The sequence below is a fragment of the Gracilinanus agilis genome, chromosome 5 (genome assembly GCF_016433145.1).
Source record: "Gracilinanus agilis isolate LMUSP501 chromosome 5, AgileGrace, whole genome shotgun sequence".
In the NCBI taxonomy this organism is placed as follows: domain Eukaryota; kingdom Metazoa; phylum Chordata; class Mammalia; order Didelphimorphia; family Didelphidae; genus Gracilinanus; species Gracilinanus agilis.
Genome location: NC_058134.1, coordinates 204,054,635 through 204,072,926, shown reverse-complemented (window position 1 = coordinate 204,072,926; position 18,292 = coordinate 204,054,635). Strand labels below are relative to the sequence as shown.

The 18,292-nt window shown below is 38.8% G+C and overlaps 1 protein-coding gene across 1 annotated transcript in view; it reads left to right on the top strand.

Annotated features, from left to right (window-relative positions):
• Positions 1-18,292, top strand: part of PRMT8 (protein arginine methyltransferase 8) — a 161,583-nt gene that overhangs the window by 122,177 nt on the left and 21,114 nt on the right. The window contains exon 7 of the mRNA XM_044679091.1: positions 11,864-11,984. Within this exon, the coding sequence (XP_044535026.1) occupies positions 11,864-11,984 (121 nt within the window). The remainder of the gene's footprint in view (positions 1-11,863; positions 11,985-18,292) is intronic.

Sequence of the window (18,292 nt, the reverse complement as noted above, 5' to 3'; positions counted from 1 at the left end):
TTTGTTTTGTAATATTCCGGTGATATCATTGGGATGTTGCCAGATTCTTAAAGATGCTATTCTTTTTCATTTCCACTCTTTAAAACAATCTTGATGTCAATTAGCTCTGTGTAGGCTGGGAAAGCCTGATAAAATGACCCTTCCTTTTTTGGTAGTAGAAATAGCATATCTTTATTTTTGAATATATAATGAATGTATGCCTTATTATCATATTGTCATGGACTTGGGTTCAAGTTTATGGGGTATATTTTTTGGTAATGTGTAAGCTCCAAGCCAGTGAGAAGCTAGGGACTTCTAAAATTAATTCAGCTCTAAATATTCAATGATTACTGGGATAAGAGAAACCTAGGAAAATTTCATCATAGAATCAGTAAGAACATTTCATTGGAACAGGGAAGGAATGAAACAAACATTAGAAAGATTGTCAGTAACCATTCCCCTGAATGATGGCATTCTCATTCTCTGCTTCTCTAGAATAATACCCTTTACCCAGGTTCTCACATGCATCTGGGGGGAAAAATGCAATATCTTGACAGCTCTGCTGGCTTCCCGTTCATAAATAAATCACAATCTGCCCCTTTAGTCAGCTCTGTGACCCTTCCTTTTCCCTGACACAGTCCCACTTTTCTTCTTTCTTTCCCTCTCTCTTCCCTGTGACAACATACCCTGAAACTGCCACAGTGGCCTATGAGCACTCAAAGTCTTGGGCTCTTGCCATGAAGCTAAATTCTCAGGCTTGGAGCTCCATATAATGTAGATTCTGATTGGAAAGGCTGTACATTTTGCATAGGACATTGGGAAGCATAGGTGTCATTATGACTACCCCCCAAGTAAAAAAAAATCATCCCTCCAAATTGTACCAGATGTGTAAATATAGGGCATGCTGAAGACCAACTGGTGGTCATATCAAAAGAGAAATACATAACAATCCATAGCAAAGTTACACATAGTAAATGAAATAAACAGGTGACATATAAAGATGTAGTACATCATTATTCACCAGTTAGTATCATAATAAACTTGGCATGGGACCTACAGTACTTTCTTTATTGACATTCTCCAAATCCACTGCAGGTAGATTATCATTTAACCTTCTTCAGCCTCAGTTTCCTTGTTTATAAAATGAAAGGATTGGACTAAAGGACTTCTGAAGTTTCTTCTCTCTCTAGATAAGGTCTTATCATATTCTGAGACCCAGACTGATTTCAAAAGGCTTTTCATGTACATCATCACTCACTGGTTATCCATCTGTATCTAGTGGATAGAACCTTCATGGAACCAGTTTCTTCAGTTTTTCCATTACTCCTGTATTCTTGGTTATCAGGGAGTTTGTCTCCCCTGACTGCAGTAGGGACCCAACTATCACCAGGACCGCTCTTTGGCAAGCAGATGAGCCAGTCTTTCAACTACTGCCAGGAATTCTCCATCACTCAGTTTTCTTATGTTTTTCTTAGACACTAATGTTTCTTAGTAGCATTCTACCTCTAGTTAGAGTTCCTAACAGTAAATTCTAGCATCATATCTAGTTTCTTTCTTTTTGAGATATTCTTAATTGATATCCTCTCCTTCCTCTAATCTTTAAACCAAGTGACATATATTGGTGGTGAGTCTTCATAACTTTGCCATCTTCTAGAGCTCTAAAATACAAGTCAATAAGCCCAAACATTATCAGGTATAGAATGAAATCTATGATGTCATTCCTGGGAACATTATACGTACAGGCCACGTGCCTAACTCCAACTTAATAATAATGGCATCAAAAAATTGGATGATTTTGCCTTTAAAAAATACACAGAAGAGAAAAGAAGGAAGTAGGACAGCTTAGATAGGAACATCTTAAGCAAGCAGTGTGAAATAGAAATTCATGGTTTCATATAAAATTCCCTTTTTGTAGTCTACTATGTATGAAAATACTCTTTATTGGTGTTTAAATTCAGAATAAAAACTATAAAAACCAATACTGGCAAATGAGTCCTTCTAGGCCTGTTTTACATTTCTAGTCTCAAATACTTTTAGCTAAGGGCAGAGGATTCAGGCTAGGTTGATTCTTTTTGCCTTTCTATTTTTGGTTCTTCTCAACCATTTATTCATGAGTGATATGGTTGTGAAATTTAGAGATGTAAGAATAGTTCATTTTAAACTTCTAAGAGTAGCCACCAAAGTCTGCAAAAATCTATAGCTTCAGGGGCAGCTGGGTGGCTCAGTGGATTAAGAGCCAGGCACAGAGATGGGAGGTCCTGGGTTCAAATATGGCCTTGGACACTTCCTAGCTGTGTGACCCTGGGCAAGTCACTTAACCTCCATTGCCTAGCCCTTACCGCTCTTCTGCCTTGGAACCAATACGCAGTATTGATTCTAAGTTGAAAGGTGAGGGTTTCTTTAAAAAAAAAAGTCTATAGCTTCCCCAAATTCCTTGCATACAGCTGGATCATATACTTTCTTTCATGAGATGGTATGTGACTTAGGTGTTTGGCAGATACTTTGTGGAGATACTTGTCAACGGCAATCTTTAGACACATAGTTTCAATGGCTCCTTAATTCCACTTGAATAAAATACAAACTCCTTTGTTATTCAACATCCTTCATAGTTTGGCTCCAGAATACTTTTCCAAACTTGTTATATATTAATTTTTAATAATATATGTATTTTCCTCAAACTGGCCTACTTAACTAACTCTTGCAGGCTTTTGTACAACCTCCCAAACCGAATATATTTCCTCCTCACTTCTGTCTCTTAGAATCCTTCTCTGAGTTCAAAGATCAGCTCTAGCTCCGTGTTCTACATGGCAAAATTCCTGATCGGCGCAGATGCTAGTGCCTCCCTGCTCAAAATGATTTTCTATATACTGTTTGTTTATTTATATATGTACTTGCTATTTCCCCAAATTGAATTTCAACTCCTTAAAGGCAAGAATTATTTAATTTTTGGCTTTTTATCTCCAGTTCTGTGAAAAATATATATGGAGGCACCAGAGATGTTACAATAAATCTAAATAGTTGTGGGTACACACCCTGGGTTGTAGGAGAGACTGGACCAGGATAGGAGACCAGAGTTCACTAGATTAACACAGGAATGGCAGTTGGTTTTAACTGTCACCCAGCTCTCCCTAGGCCAGAGTCTAGAAACCAGCAGGCAAGTAAAAGATTTCAACAGGTTTAATTATGTTTAACTAAAAGGTGGGAAAGAGATTTCTATACTTAAAACCTAATGACAAAACCACAGGGCAAGGGGAGGACTTCTCTACTCTAATCTTAGTGATCTAGCAGGCAGAGCCTAAAGGAGCAGTAATGGAGTCTCTGGGTGGCTGCTTCAGATCTCGTCCTGCCAGGCTTGAGCAGCACAGATAAGGGCTGAGGGTGGCTTTGGGGTATCTCACAGTAATCCACCAGTGATCTCAGGATGTCAAAAGCCAAGGTATCCAAGTAGAGAGAGCGTGCTTGAGATGCTGTCCACCAGATCCCAAACTTCTCCTCCACTTGGGTGCAACTCTGTACGTTCTTGTCCCCTTGCTAGATGTCACCACCACACAGGATCCCAGGGAAATCAGGATGCAGGCTGAGATCTCCCAGGGCTAGCCACAATTTTTGCCAACCCCTAATGGAGTCTCTCTCAGGGCACAAGCACCTCCTTCCTGCTCCTTCATTCCATCTTGGAATGCTCCAGCCTCCAGTCCTTCCTGCTAGGTCAACCTTAATACTTAATTACTAACTAATCTTCCTCACAATAGTAACCACAATAATTCCTGGCGTATAGTAGGTGCTTCATAATGCTTACTGATATAGTGATTGACTTTCATGTCTCCTGCTGTGGGGATTCGATAGTGTCCACTTTCTAGACCCAGCACTGAAAACCACTGGCTTTTTAAGGGAGAGGCTAGAATGCCTCAAACTCCTGATATGGAATTCTGGGCTATTTTAACTCTTCTATTGAAAGTCTGACACTTTACGTATCTCACACCTCTCTTTTGGGTCTTCTTCATCACCACCATCATCATATTGGGTGAAGTTTTAGACATTACTCTGGGGGTCTGAAATGGGGGTTCTAATGGGTAAGGTGGATGCTTTTTGTAAAGCACTGGGAAGTCCTGATTTCCTCTTTTTAGAATAAAATTATGAAGTAAAGGTTGCCTAGATAGTTCCCTGAGGCAAATAACTCACCTAATTATAATTGAACCCTGGAAAATGACTGAAATTCACTTCTGGGATGAGGAATAGGGGCTGGATTTGTGATTTCATTGATGTAAGGAACTTCTGAGTGAAGAAGCTCCTTCTACTCACACGTGGTAGCATTCTCCCTACAATACATAGTCAGAGTGAACTCTCTGGAGTATTGAAAGGTCAAATGACTTGTCCAGAGTCACACAGTCATTATGAATCAGAGATGAGACTTGAGCCCAGATCTTCTTCCCTCTGAAGTTGGTTCTTTATTTACCATGGCTATCTTGAAACAGGTATGAAATGCTTAGTCAAATAGAAGTAGTATCAATCTGGCTTCCCCTCACAAATAGCCTAAGCACCAATCATTTGTAACTGAGGTCATGAAATGAGCATTGGTCTTGGAGTCCACTTGTAGGAGGCAGAGCCTGAGACCCCATTCAGCAAAGCTCTGGGGACATAAATCAGAAGGTTCCTAGACACATTTCCCCTCCCTTCTCTCCTTTCTCCATCTAGGCCATGTTTGTGTGTAGACTCCCTAGAAACCCCTGGTTTATGTATGCATCATAGAACCCATGGAAACTCCAGGGGAAATCTCGTGTATGTATCAAGTACCCTATGGCCACTCCCCCCATACTCTCCCTGTTTCTCAGACCCCTGCACGACATGTGTCCTATAAATCACTGATGTATGGCAGATCCTATTGTGACATCCACCAAGCCAGCTTTGAGTCCCTCTGTCACTTACTAGCTCTATGACTCTGAGGAAATTAGTTATACTTTTTGAATCTCAATTTCCTCACCTGTTATATGAGGACACTTGCCCTATTTGCATCACTGGGTTGGTATGAGAAAATCACTAAAGGGTTATTTGGTTGCCCACTCTGAAATAGATAATAAAGGTTGGCATTGGAATTTGAACCCAGGTCTTTTGATTCCAAATCCATTATTCTTTCCCTTGCCACATAATGTCTCCTGGTAAAGGACACTGTGCTGGCAAAAGGCTACTCTAGAGAGTAAATATGTCACTGGGGACATTGACCTCATAGATTTTAGAACTAGAGGGGCCCTTAAAGTTTTGGAGTTTTTTTCTAATTCAGTCTCTATTTTACAGAAGAGGAAATTGAGGTAAAGGGACTTGCCTAAGGTCACATAGATATTGATTAGCTCTAAGACAGACACGGTGAAATAAGATAACACATAAGCAGTTGAATAATAAATATTGACCCAATATATAAAAGCAAATGACACTGGTGCCTCTCTTCGAAGCCATTGTTAGGGCTTCCGGGTGGAGAGGAATCTGTGTTGTGGGTGACAATGCTGTAAGACAGTCATTCTGATGTTTTGTTCATTCATTCATCAGATATTTACTGAGTACATGCCACATTGAGCATATAATTCTATAACAAATCACTTTCAATGGGTTTCAAGGCAAATTCAGTCTAATGAATTTCACTTCATAAAAAAAAATGAATCATGCCGATTATGTGCAAGATTATATGTGGGTCAGGAATGATACAGAAAGAAAGCAGACTGGATCCCAGACCTCAAGCAGCATATAATCTAGCCTGGGATGAGGCTGAATAATGTGGCAGACACAAATAACAATACAAATGACTATATCAATCAATAACCATTTATTAAGCACTTACAATGTGCCAAGCACTGATCTAAGTGTTGGGGACACATAAAGAGGCAAAAGACAGTCCCTACCTTCAAGGAGCTTACAATCTAATGGGAGAGACAACCTCCAAGGAGATACAGACAAGCAAGCTGGATACAGGATAAATAGGAATTTCATGGAAGTGCCTAAAAGAAATACAGAGTGCTATGAGATCAGAGGATGGAGACTAGACTGATCCAGCTTCATCAAGGATGTGATAGCTGAGGTGGATCTTGAGAGGATTTTAGAGGATTGGGTTAATGGATATTTGTTAGTTCATATGTAGGATGATGGGTAAAGAGAAATCAGACTGGGCTTCAGTTTATATAGTGTAGGATCAGGAGTTAACAACCCAAATAGCAGTTCAGGGGCATGGACCATGTGGCTCATTCAATCTCTTCTTGAAAATTGCATCAGTTATAGAAACAAATTTAAATTCATTCTCCTGAATTAGCTTTTCAACATGGTATCCTCAGCCCAGGATCTCTGCCACAAAATCAGTTGTGATTTCTCTCTAATTGCTATTTTGAAAGCAGACCCCTACTCAAGTCCTCCTTTGATACCTTCACATGGCTTGGAGATGACTTTGGGCTCTCAAAGGCTCTGATGGTAAAGCACCAACTCTAGCAGCTCCTACCCAGCTGGCAAAGCTTCGAGTATGGAACTGTGTATCTGTTTTCCAAAAATAAACCTTAACCAAGTCTAGAAAGGTTCATCACTAGAGGGATGATTATACGGAGATGGATTCTTTTTAAGCTACAATCACTCACAAAGTCAAAAATGAAATAAAAGATCTTTGAAGAATTGAAAATTTTATTTAACATTCATTGGCAAAGGACTATACAAGCAGCGGTATACCAACAAATGTTTGGCTCTCTGAAAAAAATGCATACATGACACACTTAAAAATTTAAATTTAAAATTTAATTATTTTAAAACATTTGCCTTCTGTCTTAGAATCAATACTGTGCATTGGTTTCAAGGCAGAAAAGTGATAAATACACCAGGTGGGTTAAGTGACTTGCCCAGGGTCACAGAGCTAGGAAGTATTTCAGGCAAGATTTGAACCATGACCTATCTGCCCCCTACATGACAGCCTTTTAAGTTTTATCTTGCATTATTAACATGTTCTCCAACTAGACAAATAACAAAACAATAAATTAAATCCTAATTTATACCATTTGCTGATTTCTAAGGTGTAAATGCTTACTCTGAAAACTTAGTTCTTCTGAGCTTGTATGAGCTGGCTTGAGCATACCTCTGAACACAAGGTACATATTGTAGATGTGTAAGCTGGACTGTGTTGTCAATGATGACATGAAGGCAACACATGATATAAAAATAGTATCTGGGGTGATGGGACAAGCGAGGTAGCTGGGTGGATTGAGAGCCAGGCTTAGAGAAGGGAGGTCTTTTGGTTCAAATCTAGCCTCAGATGCTTCCTAGCTGTGTGACCCTGGGCAAGTCACTTAACCCCATTGCCTCACCCTTGCCACTCTTCTGCCTTGGAACCAATACACAGTATTGATTTTAAAACAGAAAAAAAAACACAGTATATAGGAACTGCACAATTGGAAAAGAACTCTTGGTCATACCAAGAACCAAGAAAAAGAAGTCAACAAGGACCTAAAGGACTTCTTCATGATGGATAGATCCTTCATGGAGGATCTATTAAAGGATATAAACAAGAGTAAAGTAGGATGAGAAATGTAGATGGACTGGGATCTGAACCCTTAGCTGTAGTGCCTATGAATGACAAGATGGAGCCACAAAAGGGATGATAATAACATAAAAGCTTTTTTCAAAACTAGTTTCTAGGGGCAGCCAAGTGGTTTAGTGGATAGAGAAGTTAGGCCTGGAGGTGCTGGGTTCGAATATGGCCTGAAACAATTCTAGTTATGAGACACTGGGAAAGTCACAACTCCAATTGTTCTGTTCTTGCCTTTCTTCTGCCTTAGAACTAATGCTTAATATTGATTCTAAGACAGAAGGTAAGAGTTTTAAAAAAAAACCCAAAACTAGTTTCTGTCATCAGTGGAGATTTATATACTATAAGGCTCTGTATCAGAAGTTGTGAGATTTGTTAAGGGCGGGATGATAAACAAATTTCAGTGGGCACAAGACTCAGCTAAGGAAGGAATTTTAAAAAAAATTAAATTAAGGAGGTAGGATGATAGAACAAGGCATTTCAATTCCCTTTCTTAGAAGTTAAGTTGACAGGGAAGCTGCTTACTAAGAGAATGAAGATTCTGGGAAGAATAAGGGATGTTAGGAGAGTTCATGATATAAATATATATTGTAGAAATATTGACCATGGAGAAATAGACCACATAACAGCAATTTGTCTTCCTGCTTCTGACCAGTAGAGAGAATGGATCTTCCTGGCAGATGAGGAGTTTGGGAACTTCCTTTGCTTTTAGACTTCTCTCCTAATTTTGAAATAAAGCTGACTCTGGCTTAACCAGTCTGCTCAATGGACTGTAGTCTCTTTTCTACATGGTGTCTCATTCAACCCGCTGAGCACCAAAGGCTTATGACACTATAGCAAACATCTGGTCTCGCTCTCCATCCTTTTCTTTTTCTCCTGAAAAAAAAAAGAAAGAAAAAAGAAAATCTGCTGACAAGGCATACCCTGTGCAAAACTATAAAATTCTATCCTACTCTTCATTCATTTCTTTCCTTCCCATGGCCTAAGGTCTTCCGTGGTCTGAAAGGAGATGTTTACTAAAAGTCTTAGAAATTCTGTGAATCTGGGAACTCAGACTTCTAATGCTGTCTATTTAGATTTAGAAGAAACTTGGAAGCTACAGGTAAGGGATTAAGTGTCTTGCCTGTATTTAGGAAGACTTTGAGGCGAAATTTGAACCCAGAACTTCCTGTCTTTAGTCCTGGCTCTCAATCCACTGAACCACTTTGCTGCCCTGCTAATATACCTTTTGGAAGTTATATTAGATATTGATACAGGAAAAGGAGACAGCATATATACATACATGTTACAAAAGGTCATTAGATTTAGAATTTAAGAGATTGAGTGACAAAGATGGTAGCTAGAAGGCAGAGTAGAAAAGTATGAGAAAAAAGGAAGTGGAGGCAGTAAGAACTAACATCTTTTTCTAGGGGTTTGACTGACAAGTAGAAAAGAGCTAGAGCACAGAGCAAAATAACTTTAATGGTTGATAGGATCTAAAAGGAATTTTTAAAAAAGATTGGGGTAGACTTGGTGTTTAAAAGCAACAGTAAAAGAACTGGTCGTTAGGGAGAGACTGAAGACTAGTGGGGACAGGGGTGGTGGTGGATCATTCTAGGTAGGAGTATTTTTTTGCAGAAGAAGAAGAATGTAGCATAAGGATTCAATATATACATGCTAATGATCTCTTGAAAACTCTGGCTTCTTAGTTCATTGATCTTCTCAGATCCCATGACCTCTATTTCACTTCTTTTTGGTTATCCATAATCAAGTCATGCTTTTATTTTGTTTTTGTTTTTTAATTTTAAATTTTTTTTCAGTTTTATAAATTTATTATTATGCAAAGCATATTTCCATATTTTTCATTTTTGTAAGTGAATAATCTTATAAAATCCAAACCTCAAAACATATATCCAAATAAACAAGTGATAAATCATATGTTTTCATCTGCATTCCTAATCCAACAGTTCTTTCTCTGGAGGTGTATAACATTCTTTTTCATAAGTCCCTCAGAATTGTCCTGGATCATTGTATTGCTTTTAGTAGTAAAGTCTATCACATTTGATTATTATACAATATTGCAGTTATAATGTTCTCCTGTGTACAATGTTCTCCTGGTTCTGCTTATTTCACTCTGCATCAGTTCATGTAGGTCTTTCTAGTTCTTTCTGAAATCATCTGTTCATCATCCCTCATAGCACAATTTATCATGCCTTTCAAATATTACAATTTATTATAATTGTGTTCCCTTCCTGGCCCAGAGCTCTAAAATTCCTCTCTTAGTTTGTAATCTTCTCATGTCCTTATATAATCTCCTTACAAACTTCCATTTCTTCCTCTGTCACATTTAATTAGTAAGTTAGTCAACTTATGTATATTAAGTGCTGTAAGAATTTGCCTTAAAAAAGGAAAAAGACAGAAGTTCACAGCCTAATGGGGGAAACAACATGCCAAAAGTCACATATAGACAAGATATATACAGGATAAATTGGAGATAATCAATGGAGGGATGGGACTAGCATTTGGGGAGAATGGGAAAGACTTCTGAAAGAAGATGAGACTTAATCTAAGATGAAACCTTTCTCCTGATATTTAATTCTAGTTGCTCTCCCTCTCACTCCCCTCCTAGTCATCTGCCTTCTACTCTTGCCTAACTTTCTTTTTTTTCAGTTTTAACCCTGTTTTTAACTAGTTGACTATACTTTGACCTTTTTACTTGAATTCCTTGGACTCTTCTCCAATTGCTATTCCCACTTTGTCAAAACTTGGGCTTTTTATGATGCTGGATTCTGATGAAGAGGAACTCACAAAACTGTGCCAAATAGGTTCACTATAAAATCATTTATCTAATCTAAACTGGACTGTCACTGTTTCATGACAACTCTTTCTAATATATTTCCTTCTGTTGCTTTTCCAGACTTCATCTTCTCTTAAGGTCTCTATCATTTCCCCTCCTCCCCCATTACTTTAAGAAGAGGACTTCTCTCCTTTATGGTGAACTCTCTTTTCTTTCCTAATGTACATCTTAAAACCCTTCTATGTCACTTCCTATTTTCTTTCTTTTGTTCTAGCCTCAAGCAGAAAGGTGGTCCTTCTCATCAAGGGCAATGTCTCTACTTGTACCCTTGATCCCACACCTTCCTGTATTCTTTGGGACCTTTCCTTCTTATCATTCCATCTCTTTCTCTCTCTGTCTCTGTCTGTCTCTCTGGCTCTGTCTCTGTCTCTCTGTCTCTGTTTGTCTCTCTGTCTCTCTATCTATGCCTCTCTCTTCCTCGCTCCTCTGTTTTTCTCTGTCTGTCTGTCCGTCTTGCACACACACACTCACTCACACATCTTCAATTTCTCGTCATTTGCCAGTTTGTGATCCACAGTCATCTGCTCCCTAAAAATATTTCAGGTCTCCTTCAGCCTTAAAATAACCTTCACTTGGGCCCATCATTTCTTCAGACTGTCATAGTGTATTGTTTCCTCCTTTCATTGCCAAACTTAAAAAAAAGTCATCTAAACTTGCTGCTTTCATTTCTTCACCTCCCACTCTCTTCGCAACCCCTTGCAATCTGGCTTCTGGACCCACCACTCAAATGAAATTGTTTTCTCAAGATTACCCCAAAATGACTTCATACCATCTAAGTTTAATTTTCCGTTTTCATCCAGTTTAACCACTGTATAGCTTTTCACTTTGTGAACTGTTCCTTCCTTCTGGATACAGTCTCCTCCTTTGGTTTCTGTGACATTGGTCTCTCCAGATTCCCTTTCTACATATATTCTATGTATATATATACATAACTTCTCAGTCTGTTATTGGATCAGCATCTATTCTCCAACACCTTTCATGTGGGTACCAGCAAAAGCTCTGTCCTGGGCCGCCTTCTCTTTATACTTTCTCTCAGTGATTTCATTTTCCTATTGCTTTTTTCATATTGTTCTACTACTGCCATCATTGATCAACCTCTCCTCCTTTGAGGTTCATGATATCAAAATATATTGCCCAGTCCAGATCCCAGAGGCTAATATTTACTGATCCCAAAGATGTTTTCCTTCTCTTTTCAATTGGTGGCTCAATCTTCCTCTCTACCCCAACCCTTGCCTTCATTTTAGGAATTTATATGTACATATTAGTGTTCCCTCACATATTCTAACCTTCTGGTTCCTCAGTCTGCTTCCTGGCATATAGTATGTGGCTAATAAATGCTTGTTGACTACTGATTAAAATAGGAAATTCTATATCTTCTCTGGATTACCTAGAGTAGCAACATATATTCTGCTTACATTTTTGGCTAGTTGGGAAAATTAAGTCAAACTCCTAATTGTGCTGTCAGCCTACCTGACCTCTGATACCTCTTTCTGCTCCAACAGGGTGGGAGAACGTGTACGGCTTTGACATGACCTGTATCCGGGACGTCGCCATGAGAGAACCCCTGGTAGACATTGTCGACCCAAAGCAAGTGGTGACCAATGCCTGTTTAATAAAGGTCTGGTAACTCATAGATGTCCTGATTGGGCTAGAGTTGTCTTAGGGACTCAGATATGCTATGCTGTTCTGGAAAGGAAATTTGATTCTAAGAACAGAGGGCTCTAGGCTGGGTCTTGAGTGGGCCATCTGGATAGAAAGAAATTTAAAAAACCCTTATGTTTAGAACTTAGCTCTCCAATGACCCCCAGTTTCTTAAATCCTCAGGTTATTCTCTTTAAATTGGAGTGGATCATTCATGGTCTTTTAGAATTATAAGACCAAGATCAAAGAGTTTAGAGTTGACTTGGCCTATCCACTTCACTTTATAACTTAGAAACTTTTAAGGATGCCTAGAATGACATGGTGGCAGGAGCTGGATTTGATCTTTGTCCATATGATTTCAAATCCAGTGCTATAGCATAATGCCTCAGACAACTGACCAGCATTTATTTCTGTTCATGTTGTGCCCAGACTCTCAATGATAACAACAAGGTGGCCAGTGCTTAGAGTTCCTTGGGTTATAGCTGCTCTAGCATTGTGATGCCCAGTATGTTTCCAGATTCCCTTAGAGTTAATGACTGATGAGGCAGGAAGTATTTCTATCAAAGAAGTAGTGAGCAGTATTATTCCCCCAGTCTGTTGAGAACCAAACTTCACAATGGCAGGGTGGGACCTGGGGCTTCTGGGGAAAGAACAAGGGGAGGAAGGTCTGTCGTGTGGAAGAGGGATTCCACTTGCTCTGTTTGATCTCAGAGGGCAGAAATATGAGCAGTTGGAGGAAGTTACAGAGAGAGAGGTGTCAGCTTGGCATAATAAAGAACATGTCAGTAATTCAAAGATTCCAAAACTGCAATGAGTTTCCTGGAGAAGGAGGAAGAAGGGTAGTGAACTCCCCATTCCTAGAGATGATTAGTAAATATTTAATAACTGGTTTTCTAGTGAAAAATAAAAGTACTCATCACACACTTTTAAGTGTTACCTATACTATTAACATTTTCTCCTCTGCTTTCTTAAGTCTAAACAATCAACAAATAAGTGTTTCCTGATTTCTGAGGTATAAATTATTGCACTGAAAATTTAACACATCAGCTCCTAAGAGCAAAAGAAGCTGGTTCCAGTGTACCTCTGTCTAGAGATCTTCAAGTGAAAGTTGGATCACAAGTTGGTAGGGATGTTGTAATAGGGGATTCCTGTTTAAGCAATGTTTGGACTATGCGATCTCTGAGTCCAAATCAGTAAAATCAGTAAAGACAAGTTTAAAACAGTCAAAACCAGTGCATACTAGTGCAAACCAATTCAAACTAAAAAGTCAGTCAAAATCGGTATAAATCAGTTGTAGTATCTAATTATTATGGAAGCCTATTATACTGTAAGAAATGACGAGCAGGATGATTTTTGAAAAATCTAGAAATTTACATGAACTGATACAAAATGAAATGAGCAGAACCAAACAAGGTTCAACTAGTCAAAACCAATTCAAACCAGTCAAAAACAATCAACAACAGTTCAAACAAGTCCAAACCAGTATAAATCAGTCAATACCAGTATAAACATTACCAAAAAAGCAATCCAAACCAATATAAATTAATCGAAACCAGTTTAAATCAGTTCAAACCAATATAAACCAGTATAAATCAGCTAAAACCAGTCCAAACCAACAGAAACCAGTCAAAACAAGGCAAAACCAATATAAACCAGTCAAAACCAGTTCAAGCCAGTAAAAACTCATTCCAACCAATACAAGCCCATTCAAACCAGTACCAACCAATTCACAACAGGCAAACCCAGTATAAATCAGTAAAAAACAGTTCAAACCAATACAATCCATTAAAAACCTGTCTAAACCATTATAAACCAATTCATACCAGTAAAAAAAAAAAACTAGTTCAAACCAAACCACTCAAAACCAGTATAAATCAGGAAAAGACAGTATAAATCAATAAAAAATAGTTTGAACCAGTATAAACCAGTTCATGCCTACAAAAACAGTTCAAACCATTCAAAACTAGTAACAACTAGTTCAAACCAGTATAAACCAGTTCAAATCAGTCAAAACCAAGTCACTCTCCCCAAAAATAGCTAAAACCAATTAAAACCAGCATAAGTGAGTTCAGACAAGTATAAACCAGTCAAAACTAATTCATACCAGTACAAACCAGTTTAAACTAGTTCAAATCAGTATAAAATAGTAAAACCAGTTGAAGTCCCTGTGAGGTAAGTAGTGCAAATGTCATTGTCACAATTTCACAGGTCAGAAAATCTAGGCTTAGAGCCATTTACGTGAATTACCTAAAGGCTAGTAAGTGATAAAACCCAAATGCAGAATTTCTATATCCAAGTCATGTCTTTTTTGCTAATTAGTCATAACAATTTGAAATGTCTCTACTTAGATGTTCTCTCCTTGTATGCACGCCCAATGCTTTCCTTTCCTTCATGAATGCATGTCATAAGTTGCAGAAGCTATCAAAATGGTGGCGGTCCACTCCAATTGTAGCAAGGCTGGTCCTTGGACACGCAATCCATCCCTGGGACCGTATTCAGTGCTTGGTCGGATTTTCTGGGGCTTGTGTCCCATTGGCACAATCTCAGAAAAACTTGGATCTCCTCTAAACTGTGATGAGGCTCTTCCATTTAAACAGACAAACAATGAAGTCAGTGCACAGAACACTGGATTGACGTCTAAAGGGAGAGGTTTTGATCCTGGCTTTGTCATTTCCTACCTGACTTTGGGCAAGTCTCTTAACTAATCTGAACCTCACTTTCTTGATCTCTAAAGCAAGGGAAGGTCCTTTCCTTGATCAAAAATCAATGATTTTATGATCTATATAAAAACAAAACTGATCAGCGAACAAAAATGTATAGATCACAATTAAAATGTTTAAAAAACTTCAAATCAAAAGAGTTTTGTCAATCAAAACAGGAATAAAGACCCCAAGAGTCTTATGGAGGGGAACTCTCTAGGATACCTCTAGTGGCTCAGCAGTAACAGGCTTTAGCAGCTTAAAGGGGAAAGGTCAGCATCTTCCTGGACTGGTCACTTAAGGAACTGGCCCAGGCACCATCATAGGATTTTAGGGCTGGCAGGGCTCTTACAGAGGATCTAATTCAACCCCTTTTTTATGAGTTGAGAAAGAGTAGTTAACTGACTTAAGTAACAGAGTCAAGTTTCAAATATAGTTCTTTTAACTCCAAATCCAATTAATCTCCCCAATTTGGCATGGAGCCTCTCAGTGTATGCAGATCATAGACATAGATTGGGTACTTAGAGTTGAAAGGGACCTTTCAGGACATCTAGTTCAACTCCATCCCTCTCCTCCCCATTTTAAAGATGACAAAACTGAGGCCCAGATCAGTTAAGTGACTTACCCAAGATAACTCTTGTACTAAGTAGCAGAGTCAGAATTTGAACTCAGGTCTTCAATCCCCAAATCCAGTGAATTCAAATATCCAGAGCTTACTTCCATCATCTGAGGCAAACACTAGGAAAAGACCTCCTACTCAGTTACACTGGAGTGGGTGAACTCACACAGGAATAGGCAAGAAATAGTCCAACTTGAATGAAAAAATGAAAGAGATTTTAAAGACATTACCCCCAGACCTCCAAAACAATTATTCTTAAGTTCTACAATTCCAAACCAATGAGGAAGTCCTTCCTTTCCTTTCTCTTCTTTTCTCTCCCTGTCACTATTTTTTTCCTCTATGGGTTTTTTCTTTCTCCAGGAAGACAGGATAGTGATCAGCTGCTTTGTTGAGAGGTTTGAAACCATCGATGACCTCCTCCTGTTCAGCTGTCACTAATGTGCTAAGTAGCTTCTTGTCTTGTTCCTAGGCTAGGAAAATATTTGCCCTTACTCACACCCTTAATTGCTATTTTCATGCTATTAATGTTTTTGGTGCATTAACCTTTACTATAATTAAGTCTGTGTTTTGACCAGACATGCTGGGACACATCCATTTGTAATATTACTTCGTGAAGGCTAAGAAAGGCCAAGACCATCCTGTTTAATTTATGCTGATGGAGCACCAAGTTATCTGGGGGCTGCCCTCAGGGCAGTCTCTACATTCTCAGAGAAGTCAGTGAAGCTCCAGGAGGAGGAGACCCAGGAGTCAAAGGAGTTTGGCTCTGGGGAAAGAGTTGGAGCCACAGATCTTTGAATTCCAGGAAGGGTCATAGGTCCAGAAGTCAAAAATGGCCTTAGCTGCCAGCCATTTCAACCCCTTCATTTTAGAGACTAAGGAAAAGGAAGGAGACCGGAGAGAGGAAATGACTTTGGGCATTTAGGAGTTGTAGCCAGAGCTATCCATCAGCGTCTGTTAAAGAGGGAAGGAGCTAGAAGCAGAGACCAGTTACCATGGTTCGGACAAATGAGAAGTGACAGTGAATTCTGGTTATAGCTGAGGGAAAGGGTAAGAGAGGAAAGTTGAGTTTGAGTCCCAACTCTCTTACTTAGAACTTCTGTAACCTTGGGCAAGTCATGATTATAGCTAGCTCTGAAAGGTTACGGCACTCAAAAGGTAGCAAAGGGCTCTGCAAATACCATCTTACACATCTCTGAGAGGCAGGTGCTATTGTTAGCATCATATTATAGCTGAGGAAACTGAGGCAAACAGAAGTTAAGGGAATTTCTCAGGATTATACATCTAATATCTGAGGACAAATTTGAACTCGGGGTCATCCTGAGTCCCTGCCAAGTGCTCTTTTGGCTGTGCCATTTAGCTGACCGGGACCTAGTCATCATAATACCCGGAAACTCAGTTTCCTCATATTTAAAATGAAGAGATTGTTTTAGAATCTAGATGGTTTCTAATGTTCCTTCAAACTCTAAATCTATGAAGCGATGAACTAAAAAATGGCAATCGATTGAACATGAGGAAGAGAGAGGGAGAGAGGAATCAGTATTTATTATAGTGCCTACTATGTGCACTGACTAATCCCTTTACAAATTTACATAGTCAAGACGAACTCCCATATTATCTATGTTAAAAAATGTGTCTCATTCTGCAGCATGGATCTATCGCCTCTCTGTCAAGATATAGCTGTCCTTTGGGATAATAGTTGATCAGGGTTCTTAAGTCTTTCAACATTGTCATTATTTAGAGTATAAATTATTTTCCTGCCTTTGCTCACTTCACTCTCCATTATCAGTCCTACAAGTCTTCCCAGATTCCTCTGAAAGAATCCTCTTTTTCCTCTCCCATTGTATAGTATTGTTCTGTTATATTCGAATGCTATAATTTGTTCAGCCATTCTCCAGTCAATGTGCTCTTTCTCAGGTTCCAATTCTTTGCCACCACAAAAGAGCTACTTTAAATATTTCCGTACACATAGTAACTCTTTCTCTTTCTTTGATCTCTTTGGGAGTATTGCTGGTTTATTCTTAAAGAGTTCCAGGAATAGAAAGTCCACAGATCCTTCAGTTGCCAGTTCTGAATATTTAACAAACTTGAAAGGTGGGAAGTTCTTCCTTATGCCTAACATAAATCTCTCCTGCTGTGTTGTAAGACCCTTGTAAGGTTTTGTCCTACTTTTACTAGAGCCGGCAAATGGTTGGTGAGCATCATTCACCTAAAAAGAATGGTACATTGTAAAGTCTTTCAATTATATTTGCTCCTCATGCAAGATTGATTTTCATCTACTTCCTGCTGAAATTGTTATATCTGTTACTTCTTCGTTTCCCAGTTGGAGCTGAAAATCCTATCCTTTTTTTCCCCACTGCTTTTAGAACCTTTGTTTTTCCCCTGCTTGGGTTCATTTTTAATGGGTCAATTCAGAGCAGGCCAGGACAGCTCCCTGTGACTTTCTGATCTAGGAAGGGCCTTATCTAATGAAAAGCCACTCAATATTGGGTCCCTGAAGGTCAAAGTCTCCTTTGTTCTCGTCACTCTTCACCTGCTGGAGGTTTGCTCAGACATGTCTCTCTCTGATTTGTGCTTCTCTCCTGATCCCCCATTGAACATTCATCTTTGTTGTGGCCATCCTTTACCCCCTTTCAATTTCTATCCAGAACCCATTATTAAAAGTGACCCCTGGGCCAGATACTTGGCAGATGACAGAGATATGATTAGATCTCCAGCTAAGACAAGGAAATGGTCAAGATCTAGAAAGATCTGTAGCCTTTCTGGGTCATGTCTCCTTTTATGTAAGCTGCTCAAATATGAGAGAACATGGAGTTTTCCAGAGAAAGGATTAGAACCTTATTCTTGAAATGAGTAACTATTATTTCATATGATAAAACTGGATGGAACTTAAAAGACCATATGCTTTTACTCCAACATTATATATATATATATATATATATATATATATATATATATATATATATATATATATA